The sequence below is a fragment of the Nannobrachium achirus genome (genome assembly GCF_963921795.1).
Source record: "Nannobrachium achirus genome assembly, chromosome: 6".
Taxonomy (NCBI): domain Eukaryota; kingdom Metazoa; phylum Chordata; class Actinopteri; order Myctophiformes; family Myctophidae; genus Nannobrachium; species Nannobrachium achirus.
This window is the reverse complement of record NC_137815.1, coordinates 26,120,263-26,139,362: the sequence shown is the minus strand read 5'-3', so window position 1 is coordinate 26,139,362 and position 19,100 is coordinate 26,120,263. Positions and strand designations below refer to the sequence as shown.

The 19,100-nt window shown below is 43.3% G+C and overlaps 1 protein-coding gene across 1 annotated transcript in view; it reads left to right on the top strand.

Moving 5' to 3' along the window:
* Positions 1-19,100, top strand: part of mtss1 (MTSS I-BAR domain containing 1) — a 104,423-nt gene that overhangs the window by 69,747 nt on the left and 15,576 nt on the right. The window contains 8 exon segments of the mRNA XM_080728911.1: positions 2,425-2,509; positions 3,296-3,387; positions 6,280-6,354; positions 13,499-13,656; positions 15,802-15,909; positions 16,026-16,042; positions 16,044-16,115; positions 18,273-18,351. Coding sequence (XP_080585037.1) covers positions 2,425-2,509; positions 3,296-3,387; positions 6,280-6,354; positions 13,499-13,656; positions 15,802-15,909; positions 16,026-16,042; positions 16,044-16,115; positions 18,273-18,351 — 686 coding nt within the window.

The following is a 19,100-nucleotide window of genomic DNA, read 5'->3' as shown; positions in this document are numbered from 1 at the left end:
GACTGACATGCATAGTGATGTAGGAAAACCACACCTGGGAGGTTGATTGGACATGTCTGAACAGCAGAATGGACAACGCCCTGCACACACACACACACACACACACACACACACACACACACACACACACACACACACACACACACACACACACACACACCATGAGTCATCCAGCAATACACTAAATTAATATTTATACCTTTACACAACACTTTGGGTTTTATAATGATTTGTCTTCAGAAGCGACAACACACACACACGCACGCACGCACACACACACACACACACTGCACATATCCAGACGTACAAGCACACACACGCTTTGGCAACGTTTTACGCTTTTTAAGGTGTAAGACGCAGAGGTTTACCAGTTTGGTAACATGTCATTAGGTCGAACACCCTTTGGATCGACCAACCAAACTCTAACCCAAACCCTAATCCTAACCTCAGTAAAACTATGCCTAACTCTAACCCTAACCCTAAACCTAACCTCAGTAACCGTGACGCGGGTGATTATCTAACCTGCCGACGCTCGCGGGTGATTATCTAACCTACCGACGCTGTTCGACCCAACGGGAGTTCAACCTATGGGGCAGTCCCCTACTAGCCTGGGGCCAGCCTCGATACTAATGCATCTAGCTAACTAACTGCAGTATCTATTCCCTCCTTGTTTTAACATGGCTGGGATGTCTAGCTCAGCTAGGCTTGTCCCCTACCAGTTTGTGTAGCCGTTTGTCGCGTGTGTTTGTATAGACCGTGTTTGCATTTTCGTGGGTGTGTGTACATGTGTGCAAGTTGACTTTGACCATTGAACACAGAGCACCAGGGAGGGGGCGAGGTGAATCAAAATAGTGAATAAAACAAACACACCTCTGACACACCTTAACGTTAGATCCATTCCTCATGCTTGGGTGTGGCAGATCACTCCTGCATGCAACTATGACTCAGAGTGTGTGTGTGTGTGTGTGTGTGTGTGTGTGTGTGTGTGTGTGTGTGTGTGTGTGTGTGTGTGTGTGTGTGTGTGTGTGTGTGTGTGTGTGTGTGTGTGTGTGTGTGTGTGTGTGTGTGTGTGTGTGGATCGTCGACCTTTTTCACTGACGAAAACTAAATAAAAATGAAACAAACTAAGCTATGATGACTAAAACTAAGACTAAATAAATTGACAATTTTGTCAACAAATAAAAACTAGATTAAAATGTTTTGGAGGGACTAGTGGAGAAGAGATCCAGTAGACAAGACAAGTCATTTTATGTTTGGTATATTTTATATTTGTATATCGGCTATTTTCAGCATGCAACCAAGTATAAAATCAGCCATCACGACGCCATCAAGGCACCGTCAAAATACATTTTAGTCGACAAAATCAACAGTAGATTTAGTCGACTAAAATCATATGATATTTAGTCGACTAAAACTAAAACATTTCAGATGAATAAAACTAAATGGAATTTTATTCAAAAGGCTATGATTAAAACTACATGTGTAGTGTGTGTTTTTGGTTAGTGTTGCTCTTAGATTTTGATATTCAAATGATGGTGCGTGTGCGTGTGTGCGCAAATGACAAGCAAGACATGTGTGTCTCAGCTGTCCTACTGTCTGTCTCTCCTACACAGTCTTCCTCTCCTATCATTAGCGCTTTCAGTTTCACACTTTGCCAGTTTATTGGTTCACTTTTTCTTTAAAGTTCAGTTTAATCAATGATTCCCTGTTAGGCTAGTAGATGAGGCGTTTGGCAGTGCGGCAGACCCGGGGTTGAATCCGGGTGCGCAATGTTGTTCCGACGTTGCAGACTAATGAGACTTTGAAACGTTGAAGAAGACCCCTGAGTGATATAGTGTATTGTACATGTTTATTGTATGGCTGTGATGCAATGTTGTTTTTGACAGCGAATTTTGATTTAGTTTTAGTCATAGTCTTTTGAATGAAATGTAATTTAGTTTTAGTCATAATTTATTCACCTGAAAAGTTTTAGTCAACTAAATATCATTATGTTTTTAGGCGACTAAATCTACTGTTGATTTAGTCAACTAAAATGTATTTTGGCAGGACTTGATGGCATCGTAATGACTGATTTTACACTTGGTTGCGTGCTGAAAATAGCCGATCTACAAGCTCACAAGTCACAACGCTTGTGAGCTTATAGATCGGCTATTTTCATCACGCCTGAGAACAACCAAACATAAAATGACTCCCTAACGTTTTAGTCTAGTTTTTATTTTGTTGAAGAAATTGTCAATATATTTAGTCTTAGTTTTAGTCACCACAGCTTACAGTAGTTTTTGTTTAGTTTTTATTTCATTTTTGTCAGTGAAAAAAACGCAGTCGACAAACATTTTTCGTCATAGCTTTAGTCGACGATATCAACACTGCTGTGATGTGATATGAGTTGAATGTAACACAGGTGTGTTGTCTTTGTGTGTCCAGGAGCCACCAAGGAGATCGGCTCAGCTCTGACCAGGATGTGTATGAGACACCGCAGCATCGAGTCCAAACTCAAGCTGTTCACCACGTATGTACACGCGCACACACACACACACACACACACACACACACACACACACACACACACACACACACACACACGCACGCACGCACGCACGCACGCACACACAAACACAGAGGCCTTGTAGATCAGTAATGTTCGTCTTGACACACTGGCCCGATTGAACAGTGACACAGCATGGCTTTGAAATCCTGGAATCTGAATGGAATTAAAGTTTTCCATTCTCAGCTCTGATGTATTAGATTTCACTGAAGCTTCTATGGAAGCATGTCGTGCTACGAAGCATTGAGAGCTTGTAGATATGTTATGTTTGCTTATTAAGATAGGAGCATTTGAAGTGGTCCAAATTTGCAATAATTTCCATTAAACTCAAATTTCATAAAAGCAAATGTTGAAGCCTTAATCTGTGGTTTCTTCAACTGGTTGGCATTACCGTACGCAGAACAGAAATGAACAATCTGACTACTGTAAAACGTAATAGGGGGAGAACGGGGTAAGATGAACCTGTGGGTAAGGTGAACCACCCTTTCTATTGTTAAAACTATACAGTGTCCTACTGTCTCTCGAAAACATTGTTGCATGATTAGTGTTTCGTCTAATAGTTCTTCTGAATGTATACATATGGAGGAAGCGGTGCGGCAGCAAGAAAAATGCATCCCTTCAAAGTAAGGGGCAGCAAAAGTGTTTTGGCAGGAAGGGGCTGATATATAGTTGTGTTCGAAATAATTAATTCTCCCCTTCTCTCTCTCTCTCTCTCTCTCTCTCTCTCTCTCGCTCATCTGTGTCTATCAGGTCTCTATCAGACAGTCTCATCTCTCCATTAGAGCTGAAGATAGAGGAATGGAAGAAGGTCACCAGTCAGCTGGACAAAGACCATGCAAAAGGTACGCGCGCGCACGCACGCACATACGCACGCACGCACGCACGCACGCACACACGCACGCACGCACGCACGCACGCACGCACGCACGCACGCACGCACGCACGCACACACACACACACACACACACACACACACACACACACACACACACACGCACACACACATACAATGCTAACAATATATACAGTACACACAGTCCAATTTTGCAGTGGTCCTGTCATGACCGTCTTAAAGTGATTAAGTTTAAACCACTTAAGCTCTATATTCAACGTCGTGCAGCAAATAGTGAAACCAGGGGCACCGGGTTGAACGTGGTTCAAACAGCTTCACTTCACCACCGTGCACAAAGAATGTTTTCACCGCTCATAGTGAAAGGTATTGACATTATTGTGTTTTTGTTCCATGCCAAGGCACAACTCCAGATTAGATAGTACTGTAATGTGGTCGCTGTCAGTTGGAAACCTTGTATCTCCAACCAGTTACTTTTCTGGAAATGGTGTGTTCCAATGAATCTAATGTGGTTATTTTTTAGTCGCGCAAGCTCTTGTTTGGGTCGGCTAAAGATTTATAAAACCCACAGACACGATTAACCAGGTCACTTTTCAAAACTTTTAAAAGGATCCCTGGCTAATAAGACAAATATGCCTGAATACATTATAATTGTCTTCTATAACTACAATGTAAAATTAAAAACACCATAAATATTTGATTTCTTCTAGAAATAGCTAATTTAGGGGAAATGCCCGTCGCAAGTTGATGATGTCATAAAACCATGTGTGGTCTATCCTTATGGAATTTATGGCATGCATGTGAAAACAAAAAGACACACATTTGAAATATTGATTTGATGCTCATATTAACCATAGGAAGTATTAAGTTTGTTTTTATTTTCACATTCAGGCCATACATTGTGTGCCATAAATAAAGTGGGATAGACCACACATGGTTTTATGACATCATCAACTTGCGACGGGCATTTCCCCTATTGAGTGAAAGATTTGCTATTTCTAGAAGAAATAAAATATTTAAGGTGTTTTTAATTTTACATTGTAGTTATAGAGGACAATTATAATGTATTAAGGCATATTTGTCGTATTAGCCAGAGATCCCTTCAAGAATGTTACTGAATACTGGGATGTACTTGTGCATCAAGCCGCCTCACACTACTGAAACGGGAGATACTGTACAGTAGGCTCCTGCCTAATGGGCCACATGGCTCGGCGCGGCTTACTTACTTTCCAAATGTTTCAAGAATATAGCTCATATAGCCGGTCTACAAGCTCACAATACATGCTGTAACATGTTGTGAGCTTGTAGATGGCCTATTCTTTTTTGTTGACAATGTTTGTTTACCAAGTAGATTAATATACTGTATGAAAAAGAAAAAATATATATATATATGTGGACACAAGGTTCCTGCGCTATCCCCCCTGCATACTCCTGCAGCGTGCTTCATCCTTGCAAACAACCTTGTGAAACGTTAGGATTTGTGCCTTATTGTGAAAGAGTCTTAAATCCTAACCCTCCGGCAGGTAGCTTAGTACTGTATGGGTGAGTATATACTAGTAACCGGTCACGTGTTTCTATGACTGCGTTACGAAATGGGGACGGAAATGGTTTGGTAAGACCAGGGTCTATAAGGCATTTTAATGATTATAAATCGTCGTTGTCGGATGAAAACCTTGTATGTCCAAAACCGTTCGTTTTGCATTTATCATTTTAAAAATGATTTAAACTAGTGAAAACAGCAGATCTACAAGCACACAACTTGTGTGCTAGTAGATCTGCTGTTTTCACTGCTTTTGTGCGACGGCCTTGTATAATGAAGCAGGGCTTTACTTTGGGAAAGAACGTACAAATTTGAAACTTGAAGATACGAGGTTTCCACCCGACAATGACGAAATGTTTGTAATCATATATGACAACTTATGACAAGGTTTATGAAGTATTAATATAAGTGCTGGTCATTCTGTATACATCGCCAGGGGCCGCTGTTCCCATAGTGAGTTGAGCTAGGAACCCAGTGCCACAGAACGCATGTTTGTTCAAAGTGTGAACCACATAAATTGCATGCCAGTCATTTAAGTGACATTTTTAGCGATTACGGAAGAAGATAATCAATATTTGCGGCCCTACCCAATGTCTCCTCTTATGTCAACTCAAGAACGTGTCACAGCTTTCATCCTTTGTCGTACAGTATGTGTTTAGTTTGGTGGAGGTAAATCATTGTCCCGGTCGTAACTCCATCTCACATTATGCGAACGTGACACAGTGTAGAGACTCACCTCACCTCCCACAGTCTGACACCAGTGGATAATGTCTGTGGAATAACCCAGAGGAATTGCGTAGTGTGTCTTTAGTCCAGGGGTGCGGGCAGAATATTTTTCCAGGGGGGCATACTGCCTTTTTTTTGTATATACATTATATATTTTTTACAGCTGTAATGTTTCAAACACATTTTAAAACGCATCGCATTATGTTAGAATTCAAAGCAGTTCGCCGTTTGCGAACACAAAAAAAAAAAAAACGCATGTGACTCCAAGCTTCCGTTCTCGAGTTGGCCTCAGCTGTGTTTACAAAGTAAGCAAACAGTAAGAAAGAACAGTACAGAGAAACGGCTTGTTCCGGCCAAAAAATGTGTGTCCGGTTCCGGGTTACCGGCCCAGAACGGAATCACTACCTCTAGGTTACCTATTAACCCCGGAGCGGTGATCCGATTTTGGATTATTTTTCTAAATGCAATCTAATTAAATGCTCGGGTTTCTCGGGCGAAGCGGTCTGGACCAGCGGATCTTTCTCGGGATTCTTGGGTTGGGTCAGTAAATGAGTTGAATAAAAAATCTCTCCCCCAAAATGATTATTTTTGCTCTGTCTCTCTCTCTTTCTCTCTCAGAGTATAAGAAGGCCAGGGCAGACATTAAAAAGAAGTCGTCAGACACCATTAAACTACAGAAGAAAGTGAAGAAAGGTAAGGAATAAGCATGGACGTACATTAGTGGTTGATACCTTGTTGATCTAGGGTCAGCTCCTATGAGAAATGTCTCTCCTCAGTATCGCATACACTCCCCTTGTCCTCTAAACTCTCTGTCTGTCTGTCTGTCTGTCTGTCTGTCTGTCTCTCACATACTGTCTCCCCCTCAGCTTTCCCACTGCAAATCCCCCCCATCTGAAAATATTTGACACCAGGGACCCCCAGAAGAGAAGGATTTTGTTAAAACCTCCCCAAAGGACTGCTGGGATTCCCTTGGTCTGCACTTTGATAACCACTGCAGTAGTTGTACCAGTGGTTCTCAAAGTGGATTCCAGGGACTCTGTGGGTTCCTTTATGGGGGTCTAAAATGACCCTTACAAGTCTGTAACTCTGACAGTATACACATGAACACTAACAGGTCCGTTTGGTTCCATTTGTACAGAGTCAGAGTTAAGGGGACACCTTGAAATGCGAACATTTGAGAAACACTGAGTTAAACAAACAGTGCTAGCTGTGTTAGCTTACCTGCTCTGTCGCCATAACAACCCAGAGTTCCCCGGGTGTGGCCCAGTGGCTGATGGGAAGTCCGTCTCTATTGTGCTTTGTTGTGTTCTTTTTTTGGGAGGGGGGGGGGGTTGTGTGACACACCCTGCAGTTGCCATGGTAGCACCTGGCATGGCCATCCCATAATCAAAGCCGTTGCATGCACATGCACACACACACACACACACACACACACACACACACACACACACACACACACACACACACACACACACACACACACACACACACAGCAGAGGGCAGGTCCAGCCACATCAGAGTGTGTGATGTGGTGTAAACATCTCTGGACATGTTCTCATCCAAACATCTCTCTGTTATTCTCTTTCTCTCTCTCTCTCTATCGCTCTCTCTCTCTCTGTCTCTCGCTCTCTGCAATTGAGAGAGAGAGAGAGAGAGGAGAGAGAGAGAGAGAAGAGAGAGAGAGAGAGAGAAAGGAGGAGTAATTGAGTGAAAGTGCTCAGTCATGTTCTATTGTTGGCCACCAGTAACCACATAATGATGACATGACACATCTACACACACGCACGCACGCACGCGTGTGTGTGTGTGTGTGCATGCACGCGCATGTGTGCGTGCTTGGTACAGTGTGTCGATGCAGTTGCACATGTATAGTGTGCTCCCACAGTATGTGTATATGTGCACCAGTCTGCTTATCTGTGTGTGTGTGTGTGTGTGTGTGTGTGTGTGTGTGTGTGTGTGTGTGTGTGTGTGTGTGTGTGTGTGTGTGTGTGTGTGTGTGTGTGTGTGTGTGTGTGTGTGTGTGTGTGATCTGTCATTATGTGGGGGAAGGACCACTTCAGAGCGCACACACACACGCACGCACGCACACACACACACACACACACACACACAGCTTTGTATTGCTATACTTGTGAGGATATCGTTTCAGGACGGCAATCTTATGAATGCCATTTTTAATAAATGTTGCAAACTTTTAACCTGACTCCGCCAGATGGTGGCGCATTGAGTTCCTTATACAGCTTCCATCTGGAACCTCTCAGAGATGCGTTATTTGGAAACGCACATGAGTTCAGGGCAAACCCCGCCCATGGAAGCTTTTGACTGGCTGAACCGGAGCTGGGGAGCTCTCCTTTTTGTTCGCTTGGAACGCGCGGAGGTGCGACCACCTAAACCTAACACTAACCCTAACTCTAACCTCAGTGAAACTAACGCTGGTGAGTAACTAACCTTCCGATGGGGATGAAAACGAACGGCTCCGCCCAGAACCCATGTGCGATTCCAAATTGCGCCTCAGAGGTTGGCGCTACATCGAACACCGCCCGGTTCCAACCAATCAGCAGCAGCTACGGGCGGGATCTGAGCGAGCCTGGGTGTGACACATTCGAGCAGCGCCTGTTGCAGTTGCACTGTAGCTCTCTCACTATTCATCTTTGCCGCTATACACAAGCTGCTGCGAGGCTCTTTTTTCAAACACACTTCGTGTCCCCCCACGCCCCGCCTCGATCCCCATCGGGGGACTGTGACGTGAAATGCGTTTGAAAAAATAGGCTCGCGTTTAGTGTTTACTTTCCTGCTGGAGCAGCTACTATACTGTACATCAGGGTTCCCCAATAGGCGGCCCGCGGGCCATTTGCGGACCGCGGGGGGCTACTCTCTGGCCCACACCAACCCCAGTAATAATGGTGGTATAAGAGCAGCAACAACACTAGTATATCGTCATTGTCGGGTGGAAATCTCGTATTTCCTAATAGTAAACCTATTATTAGGAATGTGCTTTTTTAATAGCTATACTTGGTACTGTAAGTATATTTTGATGCCAATACCTTCACTCATGTCTTCTTTCAGCAAATGTCAATTGGGCGTCGCCATATCCATATGTCTCTGTATGCTCAATTAAAAAAAACAATTATTCCTTCATCCTGCTCATGCATGATACAGTTTGATTGATCCAGTAGTGGTCACGCTCAAAAGCCACATGATATGTTGTGAGCTTGCAGATCTAATATTTTTTACAAAGAAATTTGTTGTAGATCAAAACACTCGTTTCAACTCTGTTTTACTAAGCATGGAGGGGTCTAAGTGGTTAAACTGCAGTGATATTGATAGATTCCAAAGTAGTATCCAAAGTATTCTGTGGCACCCCTGGACTTGTGTCACTGCACCCACTTGGTAAACCACTGCTTAGGAGGGTATGTGTGTGTGTGTGTGTGTGTGTGTGTGTGTGTGTGTGTGTGTGTGCGTGTGCGTGCGTGTGCGCTTGTCTGTCAGGCTGGCCAGGAGTCACACGGGTGACATCATCAGTGTGTGACGCACACAGGTCTAGACCCCGGTGCTGAATAAGCCTTTTGATTACAGCCTGTGTGTGAGCGCTAGGTACAGTAACAGTCCTGTTAGCAGCCTCTGGAAACACATACAGTACAGTCATGTCCCCCAGGCAGACAGTGGCACTCTGAGCTCTCTCATACAAGGTGTTTTTACATTTACGCCTTTTTTATAAAAGGCTGTTCTGTTCATAGTGGTGGCCAGCGATGAAGTACACTTACTTGGAATACTGGGGTAAAACCAGTGGTGTAAAGTAACGAAGTGGATTTTGTCGTTGTCCAAAACCATTCGCACCGCGAGGCGTTGTGTGCTTGTAGATCTGCTGTTTTCACTACTTTTGTGTGACAGCCTTGTATGATGATGCAGGGCTTTACTTTACGAAATAACGTACAAATTTGAAACTTGGAGATTCAAGGTTTCCGCTCGACGATTTACCTAGTACTGAACTCAAGTACAATTTTGAGGCCTTTGTACTTTACTTGAGTATGTCCAGTTTTCAGTAATTTCACTTCTACTCCACTACATCTAGGAGGCAAATGTTGTACTTTTACTACATTTATTTGAAAACCTTAGTTACTAGTTACTTAGTAGATTTTGAATATTATTTCAAAATATACAATAACCACTTCACTTCAAATATATACATTTCGGCCATTTGAAAATAGCCGAGCTACAAGCTCACAATGCGTCGCAATGCGACTCATTGTGAGCTTTGTAGATCGGCTATTTTCTAACGATCGAAAACATGAAACCGGACATTCTGAATGATGAGTAACCAGTACTTTTACTCAAGTACATTTTGAATACAGGTCTTACTACTTGTAACAGAGTATATCTACAGTGCAGTGTTGGTACTTTTACTTCAGTAAAAATTGTTAGTACTTTTCCCACCACTGATTTGTATAAGGGGGAGGCTTATGACTTTCACGCCACTACATTTCAAAGGCAAATATTGTACTTTTGACTCAGTTCTGGGAAGGGACCCCCCAGGACCCAAACTACATTATGAATTAAACTGAGCGACGTCCCACTCGGCCCTCGGCCAAACACGCGGCAAGTATGAAGTCCATCAGTCAGGCGGTCGCCTGGGAAACAGACACACACACAAACACACACACGCAAATTTGTGTACTCGGGGCTTGACTTTAACTTTTTGAGGCACTTGTCCTTTGGACAAGTACTTAAGTACATTTCCCATTCACTTGTCCGGGCACAAAAGTCACTTGTCCGGATAAAAATGAGACCTTTCACTGTAATGTCTTTCTTAAATCAGGGGTCTTCAACGTTTTCAGGCCAAGGACCCCTTAGTTGAGAGAGAGATGAAGCAGGGACCCCCACAACCGTTTCATAGATTCCATATAGTTTCATCCTTTGACAGCACAATAATCAGTGTATTTTGGTTTCATGTCAATTTGTGTTTTCAGATATTTAACCACTTGAACCGTCAATACTTAATAAACTTGACCTTTCACTCTGTACTTAGTCTGCTCTTTTTCCCCTCTACACCAAAGCTCATTGCCAAAAATAGCCGATCTACAAGCGAGGCGTTGTGAGCTTGTAGATCGGCTATTTTTGGCTAAAGTTCGCAGAATATGGATGCTAGTGTTTAATATAAAAAAGGAGAAAAAAAACTCAAAGATTTGGAGGACCCCCTGTAGTAACTCTGGGGACCCCCTGTTGAAGACCTCTGTCTTAAATGCATGCATAGGAGTCAGACATTGATAGAGAATTAAAAACAAAAGGACTGCCAACGACCCCTCTTGCTCCCTCGACCCTCCACTCCATATTATCGTCAGTCCATAGTGTGCATGCAGCACAAAGCTGCTAGGAGCGTCACAGAAAAAGTGAAACCAAGAGCCACTTGTCCAACGGACAAGTACATTTTTAATGAACTTGTCCAGAAGGATGTATTACTTGTCCCGGACAACAGGACAAGCCTTAATGTCGAGCCCTGTGCATTTCTAGATGGATGCTAGTTATTGAACAATGCTGCGTGTTGGACTGTGTTCTGAGCAGTGAGGCCGTCTGTCTGTCTAGTCCCCTAATGTCATTTTTCATCGTGCCTTGAGGATAGGTTTATGTAAACTATGAGGTCACTGTGTCCTCATGTGGACACACGCACAGACAGACACCACAGTGTTACCGTTGGGTTGTGGAAACGCTACGCCTGACCTGTGGTGGAAAGTAACTAAGTGCATTTACTTAAGTTCACAGTTCACACACAGTGTGTTCAACCAGCCTACCAGGAGCAGTGTCGCGTTCAGTGCAGATTTGGGTCAATTGTCTTAGAGCAGGGGTCTTCAACGTTTTCAGGGACACCCACAACCTGTTCATAGATTCCATAGTTTAATTGTTTGCCAGCACAATCATCAGTGTATTTTGGATTCATGTCAGTTTGTTTTCAGATATTTAACCACTTGAACCGTCAATACTTTATAAACTTGACCTTTCACTCTGTACTTAGTCTGCTCTTTTTCCCCTCTACACCGAAGCTCTTTGCCGAAAATAGCCGACCTACAAGCTCACAAGTGTGAGGCGTTGTGAGCTTTTATGGTTCAAGCGATTCATATAAAAAAAAGAGAAAAAAGGTTTCTATCAAACAACGATTTGGAGGACCCCCTGTAGTAACTCTGAGGACCCCATAGGGGTCCCTGACCCCCTTGTTGAAGACCATTGTCCTAGATAACATGTGAATAATGGCCACAGTTTAGCTGGACATGACGACATACTGGAGGTGTTGGATTTTTTCGTAACCCGGGGAACACAGAACCCAGGAAACCCGCCGATGCCATATGGTGTCAATAATCAGTGCACTTGTTGAAGTGGTGTTTTAACAAGACTGTTTGAGTGTGAATCATGAGTTTGCTATTTTTTCCCAACATGCGTGTGGAAGGGAGTGCATGACACAAAGTGGAGATGATATCCCCCTCCCCCCCTCTCTCTCTCCTTCTCTCTCTCTCATGTGACTGTTAGCTGGTGAAGCTCACATGGCTGGTGGTTGACTCCAATAAACAAGCTTTAAATCACATCAGAGAGAAAGAGATCATTCCCGTTTCTCTGTGTGCCTCTGTTTCTATTGCTCTCTCTGTTTCTCTCTCATTTTCTCTCTCCCTTGGTTTGTTACTCATCCTAATGCTTCTTATCGACACTGTCGGGCAGAAACCTGGTATCTCCAAGGTTCAAATGTGTATGTTTTTTCTTATTTAAAGCCCTGCTTCATCTACCGCACAAAGCTAGTGAAAATAGCAGATCTACAAGCAGACAGCGTGTCGCGGTATGAGGCGCTGTGTGCTTGTAGTTCGGCTATTTTCACTAGTCAAAATGATGAATACATAAACGAACGGTTTTGGACATACAAGGTTTCCCCCCGACAACAACGTTATGCATCTTACACACACACACACACACACACACACACACACACACACACACACACACACACACACACACACACACACACACACTTTATATTTTAACAACAATGTCAGGCTTAAATATTCACGCACACTCAGTGCACGCGCACACACACACACAAGATCATCCAGTATGTGTGTGAGAGACATCTGACTGAGTGTGGGTATGTTACTGTGCGTGGTGTTGTGCTGACCTCTGCTGGTGGAAGTCAGACACTACAGCCATTGCCTTACAGTAAAGCTGCTTGCTGCTAGGACTTTAGATCAGAGGTCTTCAACAAGGGGTCCACGGTAGGGCATTCACCAAATATTCGAATATTCGAATATCAAATTCACTATTCGACGTTCTTCACCGAAGTCGAATATTCGCTTATTTTTATTTTATTTTATTGTTTTCTCTTTAAAAAGTATATAGTTTATAAAGCTTGGCTAGATAGTAAGTCTTAAGAATGAGCTGTCAATGCCCCTGGTGGATGAATTTGTTAATGCTCTATAGCAAGGGGTTCTCAAACCTTTTTAGGCAGTGACCCCCAAAATAAACATATTTGAACTGGGGACCCCCACCCTGACAAGCACTAGGAATTGTAGGTATTACATTTAATGTGACTCGGTTCCACAGATAAATATTGTGAAACTAGCAGATCTACATGCTCACAACGCCTCAGCGTTGTGAGCATGTAGATCGGCTATTTTCACAATGTTCGCCTCTTGCTTACTTAATATTTGACAGTTTGACCAGTCCTGTAGAATATTCAACTATATTCGAATACTTTGAGTTTGAATAATTCGAATACTAAAAATCACTATTCTTGAATGCCCTGGTCCACGGTTGATATATTCCAGTCTAATTTTGGTTCCTACCTGTGTGTGTGTTTCCACAGGGAAGGGTGAGGCGCGGGGACAGCTGGACAGCGCGCTGCAGGACGTGAACGTGCGCTACGCCGTCCTGGAGGAGACGGAGAAGAAGGCTGTGGTCAGAGCCCTGGTGGAGGAGAGAGCTCGCTTCTGCAGCTTTGTCACCTTGCTTAAACCTGTGCTGGTGGGTCACATGCTGTCAATAATACAACTTACCAGGGTTCCCACGGTCATGAAGTTCCTGGAAATATTTTGAAATTAGAAAAATATTTTTCCAGTACTGGAAAAGTTTTGGAATTGATCAAGGGGTCCTGGAAGGTCCTGGAAAAAATAACTACACATTGTCTTTGGTTATTGATTTTGTTAATACTGAATTGACAAATTAAACATTGGCCAAATTGTCAAATATTAGAGGCAGAAATTGTGAAAATAGCAGATCTACATGCTCACAACGCGAGGCGTTGTGAGCATGTAGATCTGCTATTTTCACAATAGAAACGTGTTATACAAAAACAAAATTCCTCAACTCTTAGTGCTCGTCAGGGTGGGGTCCCCAGTTAAAATATGATTATTTCAGGGGTCACAGCCTGAAAAGGTTGAGAACCACTGGCATAACTACCTGTCTTTGGGCATTGCGCATAGGAGTAAACGACTCGTTATTGAGCAGAATTATTGTTATATAGTCCTGGAAATTGGGTTAAATATTCTGGAAAGGTTTTGGAAATGAATTGGTAAAGATGTGTGGGAACCCTAACACAGACATCCCAACCTGAAGATTTATATTTCCAGGAGGTCTGGGTGGGCCCATGTGCAAGTTTTTTCCCGGGATATTCATCGTTTTATACGGTTAAAAATGGTTCTGCACGGCAGCAGAAATAGGCTTAATATAATGCATGTCTTACCTATTTGGCAGAAAGTTCACTCACTCTCATTTGTCATTTCTTCAGTTTGGGTGCGCTCCAGCAACACAACAGCTTTCAGTTTAGTGTGCAACCAGGCACAACAACAGTGCCGTGCGTCACAACTCTTATGTCCACCCCCAGCACCGTTGTCGTCGGCAACCGACAGACTCGGAGCGAAAAATTACCCGACAGTTGTAAAGTACTGTTATTTTATTCATATTAAGCAAGATGATCTGTCATCACGCAAAGAAACCTGCTTGTTATCACCTGATTATACCCCCGCCTGGGGGTTGGTCACTTTTAGACGCCCACATCTCCCACCGCGAATGACAATCATTCATTTGACAGATTGACAGTTCAACGACGAATGAGAATACAGAAATTGCATCGTGGGTTGCAGATCAGGTCTGTGACTGTGGCTCTTACGTGGCTTTAGACCGGATCTGCTTATTGGTCAGCATTTTCGGGAGCTTCACTGCCACTCGCGGGTGTCTGGGAGCAGACACTAATTTCCGGGAGACTCACACAACTTTCGGGATGTCTGCTTACAGTAGGCTAAGCAGACCCTCTTATCCAGAGTGATACAATTAGAAAAAGCAGAGTAAGCTTGAACTCTAGTCAATAAACAACAAGGGAAATAGTCACAACTAGCGTGCAGAGATAACAATGTAGCGCCTCTAGGAAACTGTTAGCAATGTTAAAGACAAGAAAGCTGACAATTATACTATACATGTTTCCCTGAAAAAGAAAAAGGTGTAGTCTAAAGAGGTGAACATTCAGGGGGGGGGGGGGGGGGGGGGGGGGGGGGGGGGGGTTAGGGTTAGGGAGTCTACATTTCTGACTCCAATGAAGAGTGTATTCCACATTTTGAGAGCCAGGAGGGAGAAGAGTCTAGGACGTGTGGAACATAGTTAATGGTGTTTTAGGGAATGGAGAATAGTCTAGGAGGTGTGGAACTTGTTGCGACCGTCAGGTGGCAGTTACTATCAAAACCTCCACAGGCTGTCTGTCTGTCTGTCTGTCCGTCACATCACGTCACGTCACACTTTTGCCCTACTCATATCTCCGCCACCGCAAAGCGGTACACAATATGTCTAGACTCATGTCATCAACATGGATCTGTCCCATTTCCCATATTCCCTCCTGATTGGCTACCATTGCCCTCTAAAGTTTGTGTATGCGACATTGCGACCTGACGGTCGCTTATCTCCCGATTAGGGAGTCTTACTGGTCCAGGGTGTTTTAGGGAAGTCTCAAACAGCATTCCTGTGTTAGGTTAGTAAGTCAGCAGGAACCAGATTAAGGCAGATTTATATATTGTGTGTGTGTGTGTGTGTGTGTGTGTGTGTGTGTGTGTGTGTGTGTGTGTGTGTGTGTGTGTGTGTGTGTGTGTGTGTGTGTGTGTGTGTGTGTGTGTGTGTGTGTAGGACCATGAGATCGGCATGCTGGGAGAGGTAACCCACCTTCAGACTATTCTAGAAGACCTCACCAACCTCACAGCAGACCCCAATAAACTGCCACCTTCCAGTGAACAGGTACACACACACACACACACACACACACACACACAGCTGCATTTAATTAACGTCCATTAACAACATTTGTCACCTCTCTGTGCATACTGTATCTTTGTGTGTGTGTCTGTGTGCAGGTCATCTTGGACCTGAAGTTTCAGTTATTCGTACCAGACTCCTCCTGCCTCTCCCAGTAATACTCTGTCTAGGAAGAGTAGCATCAGCAGGTAACACACACACACACACACACACACACACACACACACACACACACACACACACACACACACACACACACACACACAGTACATTATACAGTACATGTATCTTCACATGTAAACTAGAAAGATGCAGTTCTGGGAAATTGCAAGTGCGGTTGCCGTAACACGAGTCACACTTGCAAATCCGTCTTACCATTGAATCGGACAAGTACTATAAAGTCGGGTTGCCCTGTTAGAGCACACTGGCAAAGGTGTAGAGGTAAAAAAAAAAAGATCAGATCAAGAACAGAGTGAAAGGTCAAATGTACTATCGACGATTTAAGTGGTTAAATATCTGAAAATACACATTAACATGAATCCAACATGTACTGATGACAGTGCTGCCAAACAAGTCCATGAAAAGCTGCAACACAATGTTATACAATAGGTAAATGGGGGATCCCTGCTTTATCTCCCTCTCAGCTAAGGGGTCCTTGGCTTGAAAATGTTGAAGACCACTGCATTAGCAAATTTATATTGTAAAATCAATGTTAATTTTGAATGGAACCAATGCATTTGTACACTCTCTGAGTTACGTACATACTCTACCCATAAGGGTCCATTTGGATCCCGACTATCTTTGACCTAGCCTCGTCAAAGTTGGCGTTTACTAGGCTCTCTTTGACCTGGGGACCCCCTGGAATTCCCTCAGGGACCCCTGGGGGTCCCCGGACGGTCGGACCCCACCTTGAGAACCAATGCTCTAAAGCCTTCCTTCCCCTTCCTGGCTCCCACTAGTCTGGGTCAACTTGGTCCTGAAACGACACCTTGTGTTTTGGGGGAAAAAACATGGCACCCCATAAGCGGACACCAGTCTGCTTCCTGTATAATAAGGGCTTTTATCCATGTCGGCTGTCAGCCGGGTGATGAAGTGTCCTTGTAAATGTCCTTCATTCACCGTGGCTGCACAGTAGTTTACAGGAGGAGATAAATGGGTTTTCCGCTCGTCGTGACAAGAAAATAATCCTCCCGTTCTGCGGTTAAAACGATACCGGAGGTGTTTTAGTCTCTCGTCGTCTCTTCTAGACCTTAATTCTCAGCGGTGGTGTCTTGTCTGGTGCCTGGTGTGCTTATAAACATTAGTCCATAGCTGGAGGTTTGCACGACCAACATGGATTAACGTTCTCAGTTGCCAAGACTAATTAGTGCGAGCCCAATCTGGCTAGCCATCGTTCAAAGAAAAGGGAAAAACAGCGCCCTCTCTGTTTTGTTCATTTTCGTAGCACCACATCTGTTCTTGATAGTCAGGGGATATCTTAAAGAGTCCTGGAATAAATTCCTTACCAAAACCTTTCTTCACCAATGTGTTTATAAAGGTGTCTAGTAACACATCTCACAAAGACTGAAATTCAGTTTCCCTAGTAGAATCCTTGACAGCTGCTGAAAGTTGGGGTCCCATTAAATTAACTATACAGGATAAAACATACCAAAATAAATCTGCTTTAAGTAGCATGTGAGGGGTCAAACTAGGGGTTTTTCATGATTCTGAATCCATTGCAAGCATTTGTTTTGCGCGAAAAACATTCCTTGGGGTAAAGGCGGCTCCCACAAAACTGTGAAAAGTGATGACTCATCACTAAACCATAGTTTTGTAGGGCCATTCTTAGCCCAAGGAATGTTTTTTTTCATGGTCTCGGACATTTAATAAAAGCAAACTAAACTGTGGAATATACTCCCTGTCGCACTTAGAACTACAGACTCACTCCCTATAGCTTCCATTAGAACTACAGACTCACTCCTTAGTGTCCGCCGTGGACTGAAGACTCACCTCTTCAGACTCCACCTAAACCCATAACACTACTGTAACACTCCCCTCAATGACCATACATGAGGCTAGATTGTTTTTTCAGGTTTTAGAAACGTTTTTTTTTTTTTTTACTGATTAGGTACTAGGTGGTCTGCCTTATGTTATTGTATTTCTAGATTGATATTCCTATGCATTGTTATATTGTTGTTGATGTACAGACATATTATCTTGCTTATTATATTGATGTATTACCTGTGTCTGCTAAATGCCTAAATTGTAAATTGTAATTGTAAACTTAATAATTTTACATTTTGACTGACTTTACTCACCTGTGAACTCTACTGTACCTAATGTTATGCTGCTTCTGTCTGTCACAGTACCTACCAGTCTGGCTCAGTGAGACATGTCCCTTCTTTGGACTCAATCAGCTGTGCCGTGGATGGAATACACATGCAGGTAACACATGCGTGCCCGCATACACACACACACACGCACAAAGGTATTTTATCTCTGCCTGTCGTCCAGTGTAGGAAGCCATCGCTAGATGTTTTGAGTGCATTTTTACACCTGATTTACACTTAGTGTCGCTTGGCCCGACAATAGCAGATCTAAAAGCTGAGATTTTAGATCCGCTGTCTTTGGCAAGCGACACCGCCGGGGACTGCCCATAAGTCCGAAGGTTCATTAGTCCGAATTTAGTTAGGGTTACTGAGGTTAGGGTTAGAGTTAGGCATAGTATTCTTAACAAATTCGGACTAATGAACCTTCAGAGTTTGGACTAATGAACCTTCGGACCAATGCCATGGCACCACACCGCCACCACGCAACTAAGTGTACCTTTATTGTTGTGGGTCAGGGCACTGTTTCCCAAACAGTGGGTCAGGACCCATTTGTGGCTCGCAGACACATTTTTATGGGTCCCTTATTTTAGTTTTTAATTATTATTATTCATTCAAAAAAAAAAAAAAAAACATTCCACAAAAATATATGATTTTCATGATTTTTTATGTAGTCATTTCATTAATATATAAAAGAACAGTCTAAGAAATTCCATCAATTAGAAAACATTTTTTAAGAAGTAGTAAAAATGGACGATCGACGATCTACAAGCTCACGACGCGGCGCAAAGAGACGGGTTGTGAGCTTGTAGATGTGCTGTTTTCACTAGCTTCGATACCAGCAAAAGTCTATTTCTCTTGTGGGTC